Source organism: Protomyctophum bolini (assembly GCF_963924005.1).
Source record: "Protomyctophum bolini genome assembly, chromosome: 22".
NCBI classification, from domain to species: domain Eukaryota; kingdom Metazoa; phylum Chordata; class Actinopteri; order Myctophiformes; family Myctophidae; genus Protomyctophum; species Protomyctophum bolini.
In genome coordinates, this window is record NC_137883.1 from 23,248,628 (window position 1) to 23,269,848 (window position 21,221).

The 21,221-nt window shown below is 43.8% G+C and overlaps 1 protein-coding gene across 3 annotated transcripts in view; it reads right to left on the reverse strand.

Moving 5' to 3' along the window:
• Window positions 1-21,221, reverse strand: part of LOC308310199 (KN motif and ankyrin repeat domain-containing protein 1-like) — a 39,475-nt gene that overhangs the window by 9,816 nt on the left and 8,438 nt on the right. For all 3 annotated transcript variants that reach the window (XM_080756389.1, XM_080756390.1, XM_080756388.1), the window contains 10 exons: window positions 18,702-20,501; window positions 17,897-18,040; window positions 15,599-15,718; window positions 13,506-13,614; window positions 12,908-13,063; window positions 12,253-12,340; window positions 9,287-9,506; window positions 2,810-2,952; window positions 1,836-2,036; window positions 378-476 (listed from right to left, as the gene is read on the reverse strand). In XM_080756389.1, coding sequence (XP_080612515.1) covers window positions 378-476; window positions 1,836-2,036; window positions 2,810-2,952; window positions 9,287-9,506; window positions 12,253-12,340; window positions 12,908-13,063; window positions 13,506-13,614; window positions 15,599-15,718; window positions 17,897-18,040; window positions 18,702-20,501 — 3,080 coding nt within the window. The remainder of the gene's footprint in view (window positions 1-377; window positions 477-1,835; window positions 2,037-2,809; window positions 2,953-9,286; window positions 9,507-12,252; window positions 12,341-12,907; window positions 13,064-13,505; window positions 13,615-15,598; window positions 15,719-17,896; window positions 18,041-18,701; window positions 20,502-21,221) is intronic.

Below are 21,221 nucleotides of genomic sequence, written 5' to 3' on the forward strand. Positions count from 1 at the left end.
TGACGAAATGACAAAAACGATGGGTTATAGCCCATGTTTTTTGAAATTTTGAAAAAAAAAGTTAGCCTCGTTTCTCATAATTTTGGACCGTGGGCTATAGCCCATATCGTACGGCATACTATAGCGCACAGTTTTTCATCATTTTTGAAGATTTGAAAAAAATGACGAAATGACAAAAACGATGGGTTATAGCCCATGTTTTTTGAAATTTTGAAAAAAATAGCCAATTTTGACATAAAGGTGCCCAGATGTCCTATAGTATTAGTGCCCCTATCCTGTTACCGGTCAGATTGGTGGTCTGCCCTGATTCAGAAACAAATTGGCAAATGAGTACAGTATGTTATTGAATGATATACATGAGAAGATGAGTCACAAACCCCGTGCTGTCCTTTAGAGAAGTTGACATGCGCGTAGAGAAGCACTGCGATGTCTTTATGTCCAGCCTCCAACGCAATCGACAGGGCAGTGCTTTCATCCTACAGCATGAGAAATAAACAATACTGTATATCAGGGACGTGCAGAGAGTGTTAGAGGGCTGGAATCCTAGTGTAAACCTTTTGACAAAAATAGCGAACATAGCAGATCTACAAGATCACAACGCGTCGCGCTGTGATGCGTTGATAGCTTGTAGATCAGCTATTTTCGGGGCGCAAACCAGCACTCGTTAGCTAGTGGAGATGCGGTGTAACGATATGGATTTCTAAACTAAATGTGTTAAACGCAAAATGCTGTGTTCAAGTTCAGGAGCAATTCTCCTGAATGCTGCCATCCGGCATGGCATGGAAAGGAGAGGAGGGCAATTTGCATTTCTTTCACCATGTAGTAAATCGTGGTCTGGAAAGGGCACTTGTTTTACAGACGGGTAAAAGGGCAGGGGCTGAAGCCCCCTTTGATGTCTATGTGTGCACATCCCTGCTGTATATGTGCGTATACATGGGAGAAGGTTTGATACAACAGTAGGTATCACACATTTAGAATGGATGACTTTTACACAATACCAATGGTGCAATAGCAAGTACTATGTTTTCGCTCCTATTTTTTTAAACTTACAGCTTTCATTTAAAATGTTGAAGTACTAGTGGTTCAAACCTGCTGCGAGCTTTAAGATCGTCTATTGTTGATGTATAAATAAATACTTTACTACTCTAAAATGTATAAAGAATAAATCAGTACTACTTAAACCCTAGTATGTAACCTGGAGGTATAGTATATTATACCCAGAGGGTATATGTATACTAGGCGCCCTCCTCTTTTCCCTCTAAACCAAATATCTCTGCTCAAAATAGTGTTGCATGGGTGAGCTCTCCCACAGCATCCCCAGAATAGGTTAAGTTGTGGTTAAGTTAGCCCAGTGGTTCTCAAACCCTTTCGGCTTCAGTACTACATTTTCCTGACTTCTACATCTCCTAGCATATCAATGCCATCGGGCAGAAACCTCATAACTCCACATTTTATGATTTCTTTGATTAAAATGTATTTTGGTGGCCCTTGATGTCATCATAATGGCTGATTCAACACTTTGTTACATGCTGAAAATAGCCGCTTAAAATAGCCGATCTACAAGCTCACAACGCGTGTTGTGAACTTGTAGATCGGCTATGCAACCAAGCATGGAACCAAGCATTAGTTCTATACTGGATGTCTTCTCCACTAGTCACTCCCCAAAAATGTAGTCTATAGTTTTTATTTGTTGACGAAATGTTGTCTGTATATTATTTAGTCTTAGATTTAGTCATCGTATAGCTTAGTTTTTATTTCGTTTTCCTCAGTGAAAAAAAAAAGGTAGTCGACGAAAATGTTTTCCGTCGTGGTTTTAGTCGAGGTAAACAACTCACGCTGTCGGTGAGGGTGGCGTCGAGGCTGGGCTGCGCCAGCAGCAGCTTGACGATGTGGGCGTGGCCGTGCTCGCTGGCACACATCAGCGCCGTTGAGCCCTCGTCGTCCTGAAGGTTGACCTCTGCCCCCTGTGCCATCAGCGCCTGCACCATGTCCATCCGGCCATGGCTCACTGCCAACATCAGCGCCGTCTGACCCGCCTGCATGCCCGGCCACGCGCACACGCGCGCGCGCGCACACACACACGCACACGCGCACACGCACACGCGCACACACACACACACACACACACACACACACACACACACACACACACACACACACACACACACACACACACACACACACACACACACACACACACACACACACACACACACACACACACACACACACACACACACACACACACACACACACACACACACACACACACACACACACACACACACACACACACACACACACACACACACACACACACACACACACACACACACACACACACACAAAATATATAGACACAAATGTATGAAGTAAATTTTAAAGTCTGCAGTCCGGACTTATTTTAACCAAACAAGAGAGAAAGAAGGTTCAATGTCATAGTGTTCCATTTCGTCTCATCATTTTGTGTTGTTTCATCTACTCTACACTAACTCAAGTAGTACAGTACATACGTAACGCGCTGTCAGGCCAGAGCCTATATGTGGCATGCGCCTGGACCACTATCATCTGCCCATTATTGCAACATTTGACGTTGACGGTATTACCATCTTCACATCAAGTTACAACATCCAGTTAATCTGGATATCTCTGTCCTGCTGATTGGAAGAAATCGGGGCAGAGGGGGGGGGGGGGCGCTCAGATCGGGTGAACCAATATTATCCAGTGCATGAGAAATGCGCTATACCCGCCCCCTCTAGACCCGAAAGAACGCTCACGCAGGCTGGGCCAGGGCTAGGCTAGGACTAACCTGACTGGCCTTGGCGTTGACGTCTCCTCTCCTGAAGAGCTCCTCCACTACCCTCATGTCTTCTGGGGATTCTACGGCTGACAGAGCGGCCAGCATGATGGGCGTGTAGCCGGCCTGGTTCTGCTGGTTCACGTTACACACCTCTGCATGGCGGGGATGACAGCAAGACGGGACAAATGGAGTTAGCACACGTAGAAAGAGGAAAGCCAGGTAGTTGAAGGAGAGATGTAGTGGTGGGTAAAAGTACTCCAATGTTTACTTTAGTAAAAGTATCAATACTTCAATGTAAAAATACTAAATAGTCCGGTATTAAAAATGTATTGGTATCAAAATGTACATAAGGGACCAATAGTAAAAAGTACTCGTTATGCAGAAGGTCCCATTTCACAAGTTTTCACATGGATTAAAAACCCTTTGAAAATAGCAGATCTACAAGCACACGTGTCGCCTCATCTACAAGCACACAATTGCGAGTTTGTCGATCTGCTATTTTCAAATTGCCAAAATATAGGTCTGAAGTGGTTTCGTAATAACAATCAAATTAAGTATAAGTAGTATAACGTTATAAACGTTATACACTAGGTATGTAGATACACTGCCATGTTGTGTACAGATGAGCAGTGCTTGTTGCTTAAATCAACATGAACATAAAACGCACACAGTCGCACACACGTGTTGATTCTGATTGTGTTTAAGACATTCTAATAACCACTTAAAGGGGGAATATTTTACTATGTCAATAATAGTGAAAATCACCAATCTACAAACTCAAGCCTAGAAAAAATAACAAAATTAATCCTAAATATGGACTGCCTCCTTCTCCCCCCCATTCTATTCTGTAAAATACACTAACACTGAAACTGAACGGGAACTGAAAAGGGGAAAAAAATAATGAAAAAAAAAAACTAGTTAAAAAAAACTAGTTAACTAGTATTTGTTTTTTCCACCATGTGATATCTGATGTCATGCATCATTCTTTCAAATACCCTTTTCAGCTTCTATGAATCAAGGCTTTTCCCTCGTAATCAAAACTAGTCGTTTCCACCAAATCTAAAACTCATCATGGCTCAGTCATCGCTGCCAGTTCCCACCTGGTGTCGTGCGTGAGTCCCGACTGCTCCAGACCGTACTGAATAACTGCTTGCTTGCATAACGTCTTCAGACTAGGACTTAGGTCTAAGATGTACAGGTCGTCGGGTGTGTATCTGTATCCTCCAAAGAGGATGATGCGATTTCCCACCTTGCAACAGCACATGCTGGTCATCTTAGATGGGCCATTCCCCTTGGGCTCGACACACTTCCAGGAGAGGGTCTCTGGATTGAATTTCCACAGATCGTTGAAGGTCTTGTCCAGACGCGAGTTGCCACCAAATATGTACAGCTCTCCGTTGTAGGAAAAGGCTGAATGATCCTCGCGTCCTTCTGGGAGAAGCTGCGACGAGGGCATGTTCAGCCATTGGTTTGTCTCCGTGTCAAACACTCTGATGTTGTTGTAGTAGAGCTCGTCCGCATAGCCCCCAAACACAAACATCTTCGTCCCGATGATGGTGGCAGAGTGACATTCCGAAACGGGCGACGGCGTGTACCTGGTGGTAATAAAAGACCAGGCCATTGTGGCGGTGTCCAACTTGTAGATGTCATTAGTCCATCCAATCTGGAGGCTGAAGCCTCCAAAGATATACATGTTGTTCTCCAATACACAGGCCGAGTGGAGCCGCCTCGCCTCGGGAACGGTCCCACAAACCGTGGGCTTGTACCACCTGTGGTTGTTGACATCAAACGCGTGGAGGTCGTTGCAATAGCCCACCGTGAAAGTGACCCCTCCCCAGATGTAGACGATGTCCTCTATCAACACCGACGTGTGGCCCCAGCACATGTAGGGACCGGGCGGAACGTTTCCATTTGGCCCTGACGGCCCCTGTGGCAACTTCCGCCAGCGCAAGGACACTGTGTTGAATTCGTGCACGTCGATTAGACCCACGTTGTTGGCGCCACAACCCTTACCCCCAAAGGAATACACCTTGTTTCCCACTGCCACAGCAGCATGGTAGTACTTCTTTGGTTGTGCTTTCAGAAACACGGTCCAGCGTAACATCTCTCACACCAGGCCCGCCCGCGGTGGATTAATGTGAATTCTTCAAGTATTCTCACTCTCTACAAGAATGTGCAAGAATGCCCTCGAAGTGCAAACTACTCCTTATATTGATACCAGTGGCACAGGCGTCACGCATAGCTTGGCAGATCAGTGCATTCAGACGGATTGGGCTGGCCAATCAGGCAAATCGACAGGCTGTTATTGATGCTGAACAGTATCAGTGTTACAGTATTATCTCCACCAGGCTAAAGGCAAGGGGGAGGAAGCTGGAAGCTATCCTGGCCTCCCACCTCTTCCACAAGGAGAAAGTGCGGTGAAGCTCCAGGCAGATTCATCCTCCCACAGCAGAATAAAAATAGATTTGGTCTGTCCTTGGCTTAGAATAGGCCTATTCAAATCTGTCTGTGACAATTGTTTTTGTGTGTGTGTGTCCATTTATAATCTCAGACTATGGGATCTGATCAGTGTATACTTCTGATCCCATCAGAGTATGACAGTCTGTTCCAAATATGGAGGTCCGCATTGACGTCATCACTGACGTCATCAATGTATAAAGAACATTTAAAAACCACTCTCGACCAAAGCACTCTTCAGCACTGTGAATACGGAGTCGGGAGCCATAGATATAATCAATGAGACTACTTAGACATAGGCCTAAAACCACAACCAATCATCATCCATAGGAACAGCACTAATGAAAAAAAGAGAGACTTGAACCCTAGCATCCATACATATTCTGGGAGGGAACATTATAGGCAAAATAGCAGATCTACAAACATTAGGTGGTCCCTAATGACAAAAACGATGGGTTATAGCCAGAGTTGGGGTCCGTTACTCATAAAAGTAAGGCACTACATATTACATATTACTTTTGAAAAAAGTAATGCCTTACATTACTTTATTACTCCCTGGAGAAAGTAACTAGTTACATTACTCGTTACATTACTTTTGCGTTACTCCATAAAATCGCCTGAGATGCATTGTCAAATAATTTGCACTGAACTGCCACACAACAATATAATATTTAGTTTGGGGTCTGTGAGGCCAAATCTCATCAAATGGTGGTCCATGGCTAAAATGCAGAATACATACTGGACCTTGATATGAAAATGGTTGAAAACCACTGTACCACGTGGTTCTAGGCAAATATTAACTTTCCCAACAATATATATTCAAATAAAATAATGAGACTGAGATAAATCAGTAGACTATAATTATGTTCACAGTGCTTTAGGATCCCTTTCTTTATGATGTGGAGTCCCCTGCTCCATTGCTCATTAAATGTAGTTTTTCATTTCGGCATATTTGGTTTATTTATCTCTACATTAACTAACTAGTGATTGTGAGAGCACACGTTCTACAACAAACAAACAGTGTTGCCAGGTTTTAGAAGAGAAACAAGCAGCCATGTCTATGAAAACAGCCCAAAAGAAGCCTGACTGGGCTATCATAAAACAAGCCCAAAGTCGCTTGTAATAAGCGGACATGGCAACACCCCAACGCCTGCTCTGTCTCTGTGACAGTGGGGAGACTGGGAGCTCGAGCTTTCTGTGCAGCGGAAAAGTGCTACGGAGATTTTAATACAGAGACGACTTAAATGACAGTTATGACACAAGCACTGTAGGCTATATCACAAAAAAACGGACAATGATGTGTCCGGCCAGAGGTTGAGTTGGGAGGAGGAAAGGTGGGTCTAAAACCGGACGTCTGGCCACCCTACGAGTCCACGACAGTAACGAAAAATGCTGTGCTGCTGATGATCTGACACCGGTTTGACATGTTCTAGTCCGTACTGCGTTGCCAGCGCACCATTAGTGTTCATGTTCAACTCATCTCCGTTGTGTGCATTATTCTCTAAAGCAACACTGCTGAAAGCAGCCACATGATGCAAGTAGCGAGTAACGGCAGCGCTAAAGCGACCAGTAACTGTAGTGTGATTATCAATTTTGGAGGAGTAGTGTCGTTATATTACTCGCTACCGACCAAAGTAGTGTCGTTACAGTAACGATATTTTCCGTTACTCGTTACACCCAACTCTGGTTATAGCCCATGTTTTTTGAAATTTTGAAAAAAAAAGTTAGCCTCGTTTCTCATCATTTTGGACCATGGGCTATAGCGTATATCGTACGGCATACTATAGCGCGCCGTTTTTCATCATTTTTGATGATTTGACAAAAATAAAAAAATGAAAAAAACGATGGGTTATAGCCCATGTTTTTGAAATTTTGAAAAAAAAAGTTATCCTCGTTTCTCATCATTTTGGACCATGGGCTATAGCCCATATCGTACGGCATACTATAGCGCGCCGTTTTTCATCATTTTTGAGGATTTGAAAAAAATGACAACATGACAAAAACGATGGGTTATAGCCCATGTTTTTGAAATTTTGAATAAAAAAGTTAGCCTCGTTTCTCATCATTTTGGACCATGGGCTATAGCCCATATCGTACGGCATACTATAGCGCGCCGTTTTTCATCATTTTTGAGGATTTGAAAAAAATGACGAAATGACAAAAACGATGGGTTATAGCCCATGTTTTTGAAATTTTGAAAAAAAAGGTTAGCCTCGTTTCTCATCATTTTGGACCATGGGCTATAGCCCATATCGTACGGCATACTATAGCGCGCCGTTTTTCATCATTTTTGAGGATTTGAAAAAAATGACGAAATGACAAAAACGATGGGTTATAGCCCATGTTTTTGAAATTTTGAACAAAAAAAGTTAGCCTCGTTTCTCATCATTTTGGACCATGGGCTGTAGCCCATATCGTACGGCATACTATAGCGCGCCGTTTTTCATCATTTTTGAGGATTTGAAAAAAATGACGAAATGACAAAAACGATGGGTTATAGCCCATGTTTTTGATATTTTGAAAAAAAAAGTTATCCTCGTTTCTCATCATTTTGGACCGTGGGCTATAGCCCATATCGTACGGCATACTATAGCGCGCCGTTTTTCATCATTTTTGAGGATTTGAAAAAAATGACGAAATGACAAAAACGATGGGTTATAGCCCATGTTTTTTGAAATTTTGAATAAAAAAGTTAGCCTCGTTTCTCATCATTTTGGACCATGGGCTATAGCCCATATCGTACGGCATACTATAGCGCGCCGTTTTTCATCATTTTTGAGGATTTGAAAAAAATGACAAAATGACAAAAACGATGGGTTATAGCCCATGTTTTTGAAATTTTGAAAAAAAAAGTTATCCTCGTTTCTCATCATTTTGGACCGTGGGCTATAGCCCATATCGTACGGCATACTATAGCGCGCCGTTTTTCATCATTTTTGAGGATTTGAAAAAAATGACGAAATGACAAAAACGATGGGTTATAGCCCATGTTTTTTGAAATTTTGAATAAAAAAGTTAGCCTCGTTTCTCATCATTTTGGACCATGGGCTATAGCCCATATCGTACGGCATACTATAGCGCGCCGTTTTTCATCATTTTTGAGGATTTGAAAAAAATGACAAAATGACAAAAACGATGGGTTATAGCCCATGTTTACAGAACATGCATAATATATTTTCATTGCTGGACGCATGCACCAACTATGAAATATAATGCGTCAATGATTCATTCAATGAAAAATAAATCACACCTGTGTGAAGTGAGGGGCGCTCTTATGATCGTACATCATCATGACGTAAAATTATTATGCCTATTTGCTCAGACGTAAAATTCTCCATTCATTGTCAATGGGAATTTAATGGTGAAGTTGACGAAGTTTGTCCCCTCAAAAAGAAAAGTGAAAAAAAAGTCTGCAATGAGGAAATAAATGATTCAATAACAGTGGCATGTTGCATGGTGCTGGGGGGACATTTTTAGTTTAGTTTTATTTTTGAATGTATATATTTTCTTAAAAGTAGCCGATATATACAAAATATGTCCATTACAACTAATGTATTTTAGTAAAGGGAGTAACTCATTTTTACGCCAAAAACCCTCCCCAGAACATCAGCCCCCGCTTGCTATAGACATCTTCCAGCGCCCCTGTACAATAAATCATTGGTATAGTGGTTCTAAAAATGGGGTCACGTGAGGGTTCAATATTGGACCCATTTGTATACTGTCAGAGTTCAAGGGGAAAATAAACAAAATTTATAATATTCATCAATTACACACACCATGAAGCCTTGAATCCGTGGAGACTTTTAGTTTTTCTCGCATTCCTCCTACTGAGGAGGCTCAGTGGAGGCTCAATAGGAGAGTCTCCTAGTAGGGAAGACCCGCTCTTCAAAGTATTGGCTCGGGAATGCGACAAAAACAAACAAACAGCTATGCTTCAAGTGGGGCGTGTATAATTGACATAAAATAAGTCATTTTTAAATGTAAGTGCCCTATAGCTGGCCTGGCGGACCGGATGTTATATCACCTCACCGGCATCGAGGATCTTCTTGACGATGTGGAAGTTGGAGTGAGACACGCTGTAGTGCAGGGCGGTGTTTCCGTTGCCGTCGGCCATGTTGGCCACGTGCTGCAGCACGGAGGGAGAGATGAGCCTGAAGGAACACATGTAGTCCTCCACCAGCGAGCGCACCGCCGCCTTCTGGCTGGACACGCGGAACCACTCCTGCTGCAGCGTGTGCAGGCAGGAACGCTGAGGACGAGACACACGACACGGTGGGGCTGTGTGGCATAGAGTCGCGTCCTTTTCTTTGCTAATTTCTCTCAATAGAATTTCAACAAAATTGTTTTATGAAAGAAATAAGGCTTAAGTGATTAAAACCTGACAAAATAATAGATACCATAATACGATATTACAATATCCACGCGAACACATGCACGCACGCACGCACGCCCACACACACACACACACAGACACACACACACACACACACTAGGGTTGTCCCAATCCGATCACGTGATTGGAAATCGGGGCCGTTCACGTTATTTTCAAATGATCGGAATCGTATCTCGAGCAAAAAAACATGATCGGGACATCTCTAGTATCAATATTATATCCAGATCATGATATTAGGCTGGATATTGCACTATTGTGATATGGCATAAGTGTTAAAAATATAAATATTGGATTGGGAAAAATCTGTATCGGCAGATATTCTAAATCGGAAACAGATCGGGAACAAAAAAAACGTGATCGGAGCACGCGCACACACGCACGCGCATGCACACGCTCGCACGCACGGACACACACACACACACACACACACACACAAACACACACACACACAAAAAAGTCATCTTTGTCAGAGCCTGTTTTGTAAATTGCTATAATTCACACACAGTGCACGGAGCAATTTGAATAGCCATGTTATAATTATGGGCATGAGACAAAACATTTAAAAAGCACAGACACTGGTTAGTTAGGATCTTAAAGGATTGGTATATATAGTTTATCCATAAACCACATTCTTCATAAACATCTTTATCGACTTTTCCTGTAGCTAGATGTTAAATGCTTTATATAATTCTAATCAACGACGTCATACAGGCAAACGTTGTACTTTTTACTCCAATAGAATTATTTGAAAACTTTTGTTACAAATTACTTACTAAAAAAAACAAAAAAAATACATTGAGCTTCATCTATTAAAAAATAACCAATCTACAAGCTCACAACACGTCACAAGTGTGAGTGTGTGAGGCACTTGCATTTAATGGACAGTATTTAATGGAGAGCGAAAACAGAAGAGACCCTAGCGTAGAGCCCTCAGGGACTCCGCTCAACAAACGTACAGGCTTTAAAGTGGTTTAAATAATAAGTGTGTGCTGGCAGGGGACGGGAGGGTGTGTCCCCATGCAGACGAAAACACAACAATAAGGAAGTTCCTTAGACTTTGACTTTTTGTTAGAGAAATCCAAGTCCAGGAAAATTATAGAGTCCACATCTAGCTGGGCTATATATATCTCATGCAGCATGTCCAATACCATACTGTCTTTTTATATTACATTCTTGAACACACCCTTCCTCACGCACTACACACGGCGCCCACCCGCCTCAGTGTTCAGTTACAAACCCCGACGGTGTACACAATGCAATTGTGGGGGAAAAAGTACTCACATGTTAAAGTATAAATACTGCAATGTACAGTAGAAATACTCTTACTTTTATCTAGACTAAAAGTCTAGATGGAGCGGCAGGGGCGGTATTGCAGTCGCTGTACCGCACTGTTGTGACGAAAAGAGAGTTGAGCCAGAAGGCAAAGCTCTCTGTCTACCGAGCATTCTTCGTTCCTACTCTCACCTATGGTCATGAAGTGTGGGTCATGAGTCATGACCGAAAGAATAAGGTCGCGAATACAAGCGGCCGAAATTAGTTTTCTTCGACGGGTGGCTGCGGCATCTCGCTTAGAGATAGGGTAAGAAGTTCAGTCACACGAGAGAGACTCGGAGTAGAACCGCTGCTCCTTCGCCTGGAAAGGAGCCAGCTGAGGTGGTTCGGGCATCTGGTTAGGATGCCTCTCGGGTGCCTCCCTAGGGAGGTCCTCGATGCACAGCCCACTGGGAGGAGACCCCGGGGCAGACCAAGGCGCAGTTGGAGGAAACACATCGACTCACTGGCCTTGGAACGTCTCGGAATCCCCCAGGAGATAAAAGTCTAGACTAAAAGTCTAGATAAAATTGATACAAACATTTTGAAAATGGCAGATCAGATACAAGCTTGTATAGATTGACTATTTTAAAATGACTGAAATGTATATAGTGCTGATGTGCATGGGTAATGTATGTATGTTTTGTGATAATAATGTACAATAATTAAGTAACTAAAGTTTTCAAATAATTGTGGTGGAGTAAAAGTACAATACTCGCCTCTGAGATGTAGGCCTAGTGGAGTAGAAGTAAAAATACTGAAAATTAGAAACTCCAGTAAAGTAAAACATACCTCAAAATGTTACTTAAGTACAGTGCTTACTACTTAGTGCACGAATGTACTTAGATACTTTACACCACTGCACAAATGTAACCGGTTACATTTGTACAAAAAGTGAAATTGTACGTGTTGGACCACTTGGGGGGGGGGAAGTAAAACCACAACACAATATAATTGAAGCTGTCACTGAACAACACACAACGGGGGCATGTCTGCAAAAATAGACGGCAATGCTTACTTTTATCACTTACTTACACCCCATTTCCAACTTACAGTATCTATCTATCCAATCCTCTGTGTTCCCATTTCTCACACTCGCCGAAATAGATCTTTCTGGATTCTCGTAATTTTATTCAACCATTATTTAACATTTAACCATAATAATAATAATCACTTCAGTTGAGATGATCTCTGTATCGAGCAAGGCCTGCATGTCGAAAGTGTCAGGCCTTTTCAAGATGAAAAGACATACAAAGACGAGGAGAAAAGATAAAGAAGCAGTGAAACTTACTAGTTCCCTGGAGGATAACGCCTTGTCATCGCTCAGGTGGGTCTTTAAAGCGTGGCACGCAGAAATCATCCTGTCACTTAATTTAAACCTTATAGGAATAAAGAGTTACTGGTTATTAATTATACATCGTATTCGTCTACAGTCTGTAATTGTGTAGACTTCTAATAAATTAAGTAACGCAGGTGTTTAACAATATGTTAAAGGGTCAATTTGGTTTCATCTTACACTCTCAAGAGTTAAAGATCTGTAAGGGTCCATTTGGTTATCAACTCTCCATCATGGGGACCACCTGAAGCACCATCAAGGACCACTGGTGGTCCCCGGAGCAGCAAAGCAAAGTAAGCAAAGTTCTTTGTTTACCCAGGGAAGTGGACTAAGCCAAGGACTTGTTTACAGCCACACCCTGCTCATAGAACATTTCATGTTCTTTGAGTGCCCTTGCTCAAGGGCACTTCAGCGGTGGTAATTTTAACGTGCCGGTCCAGGGATGCGAACTGGCGACCTTCCGGTATCAAGACCGCTCCGCTAACCGTTCGGCCACCGCTGCCCCTAAACCGGTTGAGAACCACTGCTCTACACTGTGCTATCCAATAAAGGCAGAAAAATCCCCCCCAAAATATCTTCCAGAAACATGTGAAAGCGTGCAGACTCCTACTTTGGCTGTGCATTGGAAGCAGCTTTCCCCTGCCCCGCTGGCCCTGGATGAGACAGGCCGGGCACGTCCCTCCATTTTTTACTCCGATTCCAGTCCTCTTCTGTGGCGGTGTCCTCGCTGCAGGAAGACCCACACGAGGCGGACACGGGATCTAACCTGGAAACACGCCATCATTATTCTAAAACAGCAGAGGTTTTCAACCCTTTTCATATGAAGGCTTGACTTAAAAGCCATTTAAGCTTTGCTTAAAAAGCCATTTAAGCTAAGCTTTGCTCTAATTCAAAGAACCTACAATACCGGGCAGAAACCTCTCAACTCCATATTCTAGCCTATACTTGATACTACAGCGTCACACAGAAGCATCAAAAGTAGCAGATCTACAACAAGCGTTTCGAGCTTGCCATTTTTTAATTTGAATCCTGAAATGGAACAGTTTTGGACACAATAGGTTTCCACCCGACAGAGACGATAAATACAAACAATGCACTCAATGCAGCAAAAACAAATTACGAGTGGACAAGGCCACGAGGTATATGGCACAGCTTCTGTCCGTCTTGTGTTAAAAACAAAGAAAATAAGTTGGACATGCGAGTCTTACCCTGCGGTCACGCCCATAAACGTTAAGCTCTTCCTGTTGCTGCTGCAGCCTTCCTCGCCATCTCTCCTCTTCATGATAGAGCGCAGCATGCTGGCAGAGGCCGGCCTGTCTACGAGACAAAGCACGGAACCAGGGGTCATCAACTCCATACTGGCTTGTGGTCTGTGGTGGACATTCTTGTCAAAAATTCAATTTTTGCCTTGCCATGGACAAAATAATGACAAAATAACCCGATAACAAGCTTGTTGAGTACCCCGTATCAATAAGCTTTGGGCTTATCAAGCCTGTTATCGAGCATATCTCGGCCCATATGACGTCACGTTTAAACAATCAAGACAAGAGGCGATCAATAAATACATACATCTAATCACCCACCATGCTGGCACAAACATGTCGGTCTAAAAGTGTAAGTTTCTTCAATATTATTTTCCCAAAGTAAAAAGGTCAATTGCCTTCTGTCTGTTAGAGAAGTACTGTGTTTGAAAGATACTGGTTCTGTTCAGAATGTAAGGTCGTTTCCCGTCTTTTCACAAAATAATAGAAAATGCTACCTAGTGGGCTCGATAAGAACCCGCCTCGATAAGCCTGATGGATAAGGTGCTCGTCATCAATAAAGATGTATGAGCTCCATCCCTACAAATGAGTGGACATGACACACACATTATTACCAGAAACACACTCTCACACTGAATGACCATAACAGCTCTGTATAACTCTGAGAGAGTCCAATGTGTACACTCTCAGAGTTGAGGAAGACCTTGCAAATAAAACATTTGAGAACCACTAGTTGGACTTGGACTCCTATTAAACGGAAACTTGGAGACTTGGCATTCAGAAAGTGTGGGTCTTATGATCAAAATAAGAACACGGACAAGACCAAGTCTTTGCCTGGACTTTTACTTAAAGTAATCTGAGTAACTTAATCCACCATTGTCTGTCTACTCTAAAGACAGCCATGGTTGCATTACATGCATCCCACAAAAACCAATGTAATGAAGGGTTTCTATTTATACAACCTCTAATATCTATTCCACACTATCATGATCATATGTAACATGACTGGTCGGTTCTGTGCACTAGGACTCAGTTATATTATAACTCATAATAATTGTGGGCTTTGCTTCAAGCTTTGTTATGAATATGACAGCCTCGTTATGGAAAAAAAACAACATTCTTTTCACACAGACATTCCAGAAAACCAAGTCAATTTTAGGCCGCCTGAAGCCACAAACTGCTATGTAGTGCATCCCAAAACCCGACATCATACCAAACATTGCAAGTGTACGCCTCAAAGATCAACCCAGAGCCAAGTAGCCAAGCTAAGGAGAGAGAGATACTTCTTCCAATTCCTACTAGTTTAAAGCTACAATCCAGAACTTATTTTAACCCATTGAACCTGAGGACGATTCTACAGTTTTCTGAAAAACAGTTTCTACCCGTATATCAGTGGTGCTGCTCAAACGTGTACAGTATTTGGCCGCAGACCCCCATCTCAAAATATGTTGTTCTAGGGTCCCCCAGAGGCAAAGATTTGAGTAAAAAAATGTTCGCTTTGAAAGAATATATATAATCAAAGATTTGCATTTCCAATTCCTACTAGTTTAAAGCTACAATCCAGAACTTATTTTAACCCATTAAACCTGAAGACGATTCTACAAAATGTCTTCTAAATCCTAACAGTTTTCTGAAAAACCTGTTTCTACCGGTATATCTGTGGTATCTGCGGTATAATGTATATTTGGCCGAAGACTCTCATCTCAAAATATGTTGTTCTAGGGTCCTCCAGAGGCAAAGATTTGAGTAAACAAATGTTGGCTTTAAAATAATAATCAAAAGATTTGCACACATTTTCAAGATTTTTCTAAAATAGCAGATCTACAAGCTCATAGCGAGGCATGAAGTGCTGCGCTATGAGCAGGTAGATCTGCTATTTTTGAATGGCCAATGTGCTTTAATTTTTTAGCTCAAATCTAAAATTACAGATGCTTTCCTGGTTTGGATGGATAATAACATGGCAGCTGAACGCACACACACGCACGCATGCACATGGCACACACGCACACATGAACACACACAGTCACACACAGTTTTACCTTGAACAGATGATGCGTGCTGTTCTATCATTTGGATCTTTCGTTTGACCTCTGAGTCATTACATGCCATGTGACCGACCTCGTTGGAGGGACAGGACATGGACTGGACCTGCCTGTTGCCTGCAACAGAGAACAGCAATAAAATGCATTTCGTCGGGCAGAAACTTCTTATCTCCCTATTTAAACTTTTTGTGTATTTTGTTTGTAAATGAATGCCCTACTTTTTCATACTACTACAGCGTCACACGAAAACATCAAAAGTAGCAGACCCTCAAGCTCGAAACCTTGCCTGAAGCAACGCGTTTCAAGCTCGTAGATCGGCTACTTTTGCATTTGAGAAACAAACAAACAAATAGGCTAATAATGTCTGTGAGTTTTGTAAATATTATGAGCTTGTGACTAAACTAAATTATAACTACATCAGATCCATTGGAACACAGGTAACCCCCATTTACTGAAAAGTACTGGTTTTGGACATACAAGGTTTCAGCGAGGCTACTGTATGAGAACACTTCTCCCAACCTTCACCTGGTATACCTACTGTAAATATACCAGAGTCAGTAACCTCGCGTCACCAGGCTTTCCACCTCGGAGGAAAGCCAAATTCCACCTCGGAGGAAAGCCGTTACTAAATTGATGTATGATCCGGTCGGGAGTGGATGATATCGTTATGTCATGTATGTTGTAGTCATTTCTCCATTGTTTTGTAGTCATCCACCTCAATCTGGAACTTCCTTTCTCGTCCAACTGGAAGAATAAGCATTTCAAATTGTGAGAGGCAACCGTCTGGCAACGCGAGGCTACTTTTATTTGGAAGGTATTATTCTTCCAGGTTTGAGGGAAAGGAAGTTCCAGATTGAGGGTTCCTCCCTGATGAATACAAAACAATCACTACAACATGACGATTTCATCCGCTCCCACGACCAGATCATAAACCCGAAAAGGAATGCTGCTCCGGCTTTGTATACAGTATGGTCCACTGTTTCTCCAACCTTCAGGTAGTGACTCTGGCAGAAGGCCTGCTGTTTCTCTAACCTTCAGGTAGTGACTCTGGTTAGACGGACAGCTGTTTCTCTAACCTTCAGGTAGTGACTCTGGCAGAAGGACAGCTGTTTCTCTAACCTTCAGGTAGTGACTCTGGTTAGACGGACAGCTGTTTCTCTAACCTTCAGGTAGTGACTCTGGCAGAAGGACAGCTGTTTCTCTAACCTTCAGGCAGTGACTCTGGCAGAAGGGCTGCTGTTTGTCTAACCTTCAGGTAGTGACTCTGGCAGAAGGACAGCTGTTTCTCTAACCTTCAGGTAGTGACTCTGGCAGAAGGGCTGCTGTTTCTCTAACATTCAGGTAGTGACTCTGGCAGAAGGACAGCTGTTTCTCTAACCTTCTGGTAGTGACTCTGGCAGAAGGCCTGCTGTTTCTCTAACCTTCAGGTAGTGACTCTGGTTAGACGGACAGCTGTTTCTCTAACCTTCAGGTAGTGACTCTGGCAGAAGGACAGCTGTTTCTCTAACCTTCAGGTAGTGACTCTGGCAGAAGGACAGCTGTTTGTCTAACCTTCAGGTAGTGACTCTGGCAGAATTAAGGGCTGCTGTTTCTCTAACCTTCAGGTAGTGACTCTGGTAGAAGGACAGCTGTTTCTCTAACCTTCAGGTAGTGACTCTGGCAGAAGGACAGCTGTTTCTCTAACCTTCAGGTAGTGACTCTGGCAGAAGGACAGCTGTTTCTCTAACTTTCAGGTAGTGACTCTGGCAGAAGGACAGCTGATTGTCTAACCTTCAGGTAGTGACTCTGGCAGAATTAAGGGCTGCCGTTTCTCTAACCTTCAGGTAGTGATTCTGGTAGAAGGACAGCTGTTTCTCTAACCTTCAGGTAGTGACTCTGGTAGAAGGACAGCTGTTTCTCTAACCTTCAGGTAGTGACTCTGGCAGAAGGACAGCTGTTTCTCTAACCTTCAGGCAGTGACTCTGGCAGAAGGACAGCTGTTTGTCTAACCTTCAGGTAGTGACTCTGGCAGAATTAAGGGCTGCTGTTTCTCTAACCTTCAGGTAGTGACTCTGGTAGAAGGACAGCTGTTTCTCTAACCTTCAGATAGTGACTCTGGCAGAAGGACAGCTGTTTGTCTAACCTTCAGGTAGTGACTCTGGCAGAAGGACAGCTGTTTCTCTAACCTTCATGTAGTGACTCTGGCAGAAGGACAGCTGTTTCTCTAACCTTCAGGTAGTGACTCTGGCAGAAGGGCTGCTGTTTCTCTAACCTTTAGGTAGTGACTCTGGGCAGAAGGACAGCTGTTTCTCTAACCTTCAGGTAGTGACTCTGGCAGAAGGGCTGCGGTTTCTCTGCCTCTCATGGCTGTGTTGATGCTGGACAAGGTGCTGACCAACTTGGGGGTGAGGTTCCTGCTTTGTTGTTGGATGAATGCATTCCCCAGCTCACAGTAGCTCTCTGCGGGTAAAACATTGTAGTTAACTCAAACTAACAAACTTTAATAATAACAAATTATTTCAGGTTAAAATGTTTTTTTGTTTTGTAAAGCCTTTTCTGGAAAGGCTTTACGAAAACCGATAACTAAATGAAACTATATCACATTGTGTAAATTACAAATCAAAGTCAAATTAACTAATATCATAGAGAAAATGTCTTTAGTTATATAATTGTCAATATTTCATATTTATGTTTTCTTTTTTCCTCACACCCTTTCCCATATATAACAATGAAGAAAACTGATACATTATATCAAATTTAAAAAAAACTAGTAAAGTCAATTAGTGTGATTGCCCTGAGGGCAATCAGACTATTGTTTTACTGCTCTGACTTTATTTTGGCGTGCTACTCCTCCCAAATCTGAATCACGTGTCGAGGGTGGCTTAATCAACGCGGAGCCAAAAGCGATTCCATTTTCGACGGCTGCGATGTAGGCAATCACACTTTGCAATTTCCCAGAATTGCCTCTTTCTAGTTAGGTTTCATTAGTGTTTATTTTAATTTTGTTGTGACTTAATTATTCTTTTAAGTCTCATAGTCTCATGACTTCATGACTTAAAAAAGAATAATGAAGTCAAAATGAAAATAACTACTGAAACCATTTCAAAGCTCTGATAATAACCTTGGGGTATATCCTGTTGCTCGTTCAGCATCCTCTGCATCCTCTCCATGTATAGGTTGAGCTCTGCGTCCCACCTGGACCGCAGGGCGTCCTGGGACGTCTGGGATGGGTTGGACAGGTCTCGTATCTTCCCCTCCCCCACGCCAACGCTCCTGGTTCTGTTGGGGTCGGGCAAGTGAGACGGTCCGCAGGCCATGTTGCGCGTTTTCAGTCCAACCAGGAAGTTTTCCTTCACGTCGGTCATTCCAACACCCGCGTCTCGAGTTACCGCCTTGGCTGCCGCTGCCGCCGCCGCCACCGCCGGTCGTTGCTTTAAAGCGCCCGGCGGCGCCCAGGCTGTGGTTCCCACGCCGATGGAGCGCGTCTCCGGACCAGCCTGGACGTCCTGGACCCTGCCGCCCACCGACACCGTCCTGGTGGCGGCCATGGCGGTGTTGGTGTGCTTCTCTTGCGTGCTGCAGAGCACCGTGTTGGTGCTGGAGTTGGTGCTGAAGGCGTGGCTGGTGCTGGTGAAGCGCGAGACGGAGTTGAGTTCCGTGTTGGTGCGCCGCGAGGCCGTCTGAGGCGAGGCCATGACGCCCAGATGTACTCCTATGACCGGATCGGTGGCCATGCCGTGAGAAACCACTTGTTTTGCTTCCACGACGGTCACGTCGACCGAACAGTCCCCGCAAGCCACCGAGCGATACTCCACCCCTTCTCTCCCACAGCTCAGACGTCGTTGCATTCTCGTGTCAGTGTTGGTGCTCGCCTCGCACACCTCCGCCACCGCCTCCACCGCTTTGGTGCCGGTGTCTACGTGTGTGCCGACGCACTGGTCCTTGCTTCCCACGTGCGCCCTGACCTCCCAGTGGCTCATGGGCTCGTCTGGGCCTGTGCTCGCGCTGCAGAGCTCCGGGCTACAGGTGACCCCCACGTCGCAGGCCTTCGCGCCGGCGCCGTCTCCCGTGCTGGCGTCCAGGAACACCGTGTGGTTGCCCGCCCCTTGGCTCCTGGTGGGGACCTTGGCCTCGCAGCTCACGCTGTCCGTCGAGGGCGTGGCGGTGGAGGCCTTGTCGGCGCGGTTCCTCGCCGCCGCCGCCTGAAGCTCCAGCTTCAGACGGCTCATCTCCGTCTGCAGCGTCGCTTCCTTCAGCTCCGCCTCCAGCTGACCGATTCTCTCCTGAAGGACGTCGATGACTCCCTGCCAGCCGTCGGGCTCTGCGTCCCCTTCCGCGACGGATCCCGGGTTGACCTCCGACATGTGCGTCGTCGTCGCAACGGACCCGGTCTCTATCGGGTCGGTGCCCACGGAGGCATCTCGGTATTCCTTCGATGGCTTGGAAAGGATAAACATGCCTTCGTCTGTGCCGACTGCGACCGACGCCATGGGTCTGTCGTGCGGCGTGCTGGGGAGTTGTCCGTGGTGGCGTGGTTGTAAACGTCCACCTCTGATGGTCCGCTCCAGGGCTTGCATCTCTTCATTCAGCTGCTTGAACTCCTTGAGACCCGAACTGGCACTTAGCCCCGCAGTCTGCAGCCCTGCGTCGGTGTCCACGTCATTATTCTCTGCCTCGGAGCCCTTCTGGAAGCGCTCAGGACTCCCCGTGCTGTAGGCTCTCTTGCGGAACGTGTCGCTCAGGTCCCACTCGTTCTGCTTCTTGCAGTGCAGCGAGGCCAGCTGCCTCTTCTCCTCCTGGAGGACGGCGATCTTCACCTGCAGAACGGGGATGGTCTTCACCTGGTCCTCCAGCTCCTTCAGCCTCTGCAGAGCCACCACCATCTGTTCACGGACGTTCTGCAAATGTGTGGGGCTGAGACCTGCCGTGACCGGGTGTGGAAAAGAAGCATTCTGAGTTTTTTTACTCTGGAAAAGTAGCAATATCACAATTATATACAAATACTAAGTAAACAGCAAAGTTTTCCTTGTCAAACGTCAAAATATACTTAAAGTGGGAAAAGGAAAAGTACCCATTATGAAGAATGTTCAAATTCAGAATATATCAGAATATATCATAAATATATTGTGTTACTGAGCTGTAATTATAGATCATTAACCACATGTGCCCAATAATATACTTTTACAACATGCATTGTGATCTTGTAAATCTACTATTTTTGAAAGAATTTAATTAAAGATTCTTATTCTTATTTATTTTTTATTAATTATTAATAATTGAAATATGCAAAGTAACTAGTAAGTAAGGCTGTCAAATAAATGTAGTGGAGTAAAAAGCACAATATTTCCCTCCGAGTTGTAATGGTATAAACTAGAACTGTAAACTAATAATGTATCAAGAAATGGAGAGCTACTCAAGTACAGTAAAAGTACTTTGGAAAATGTACTTAGCCCATGAAGACATGGAACAGAACACAAATAAGTTATGTTTATGTTATATATATATATATATATATATATATATATATATATATATATATATATATATATATATATATATATATAAATGTTATACCGGGCCGTAAAGTACAGGATTAGAAGATGTTTTTAGAGGGTCTAAATGGGTTGGATACAGTACTTGA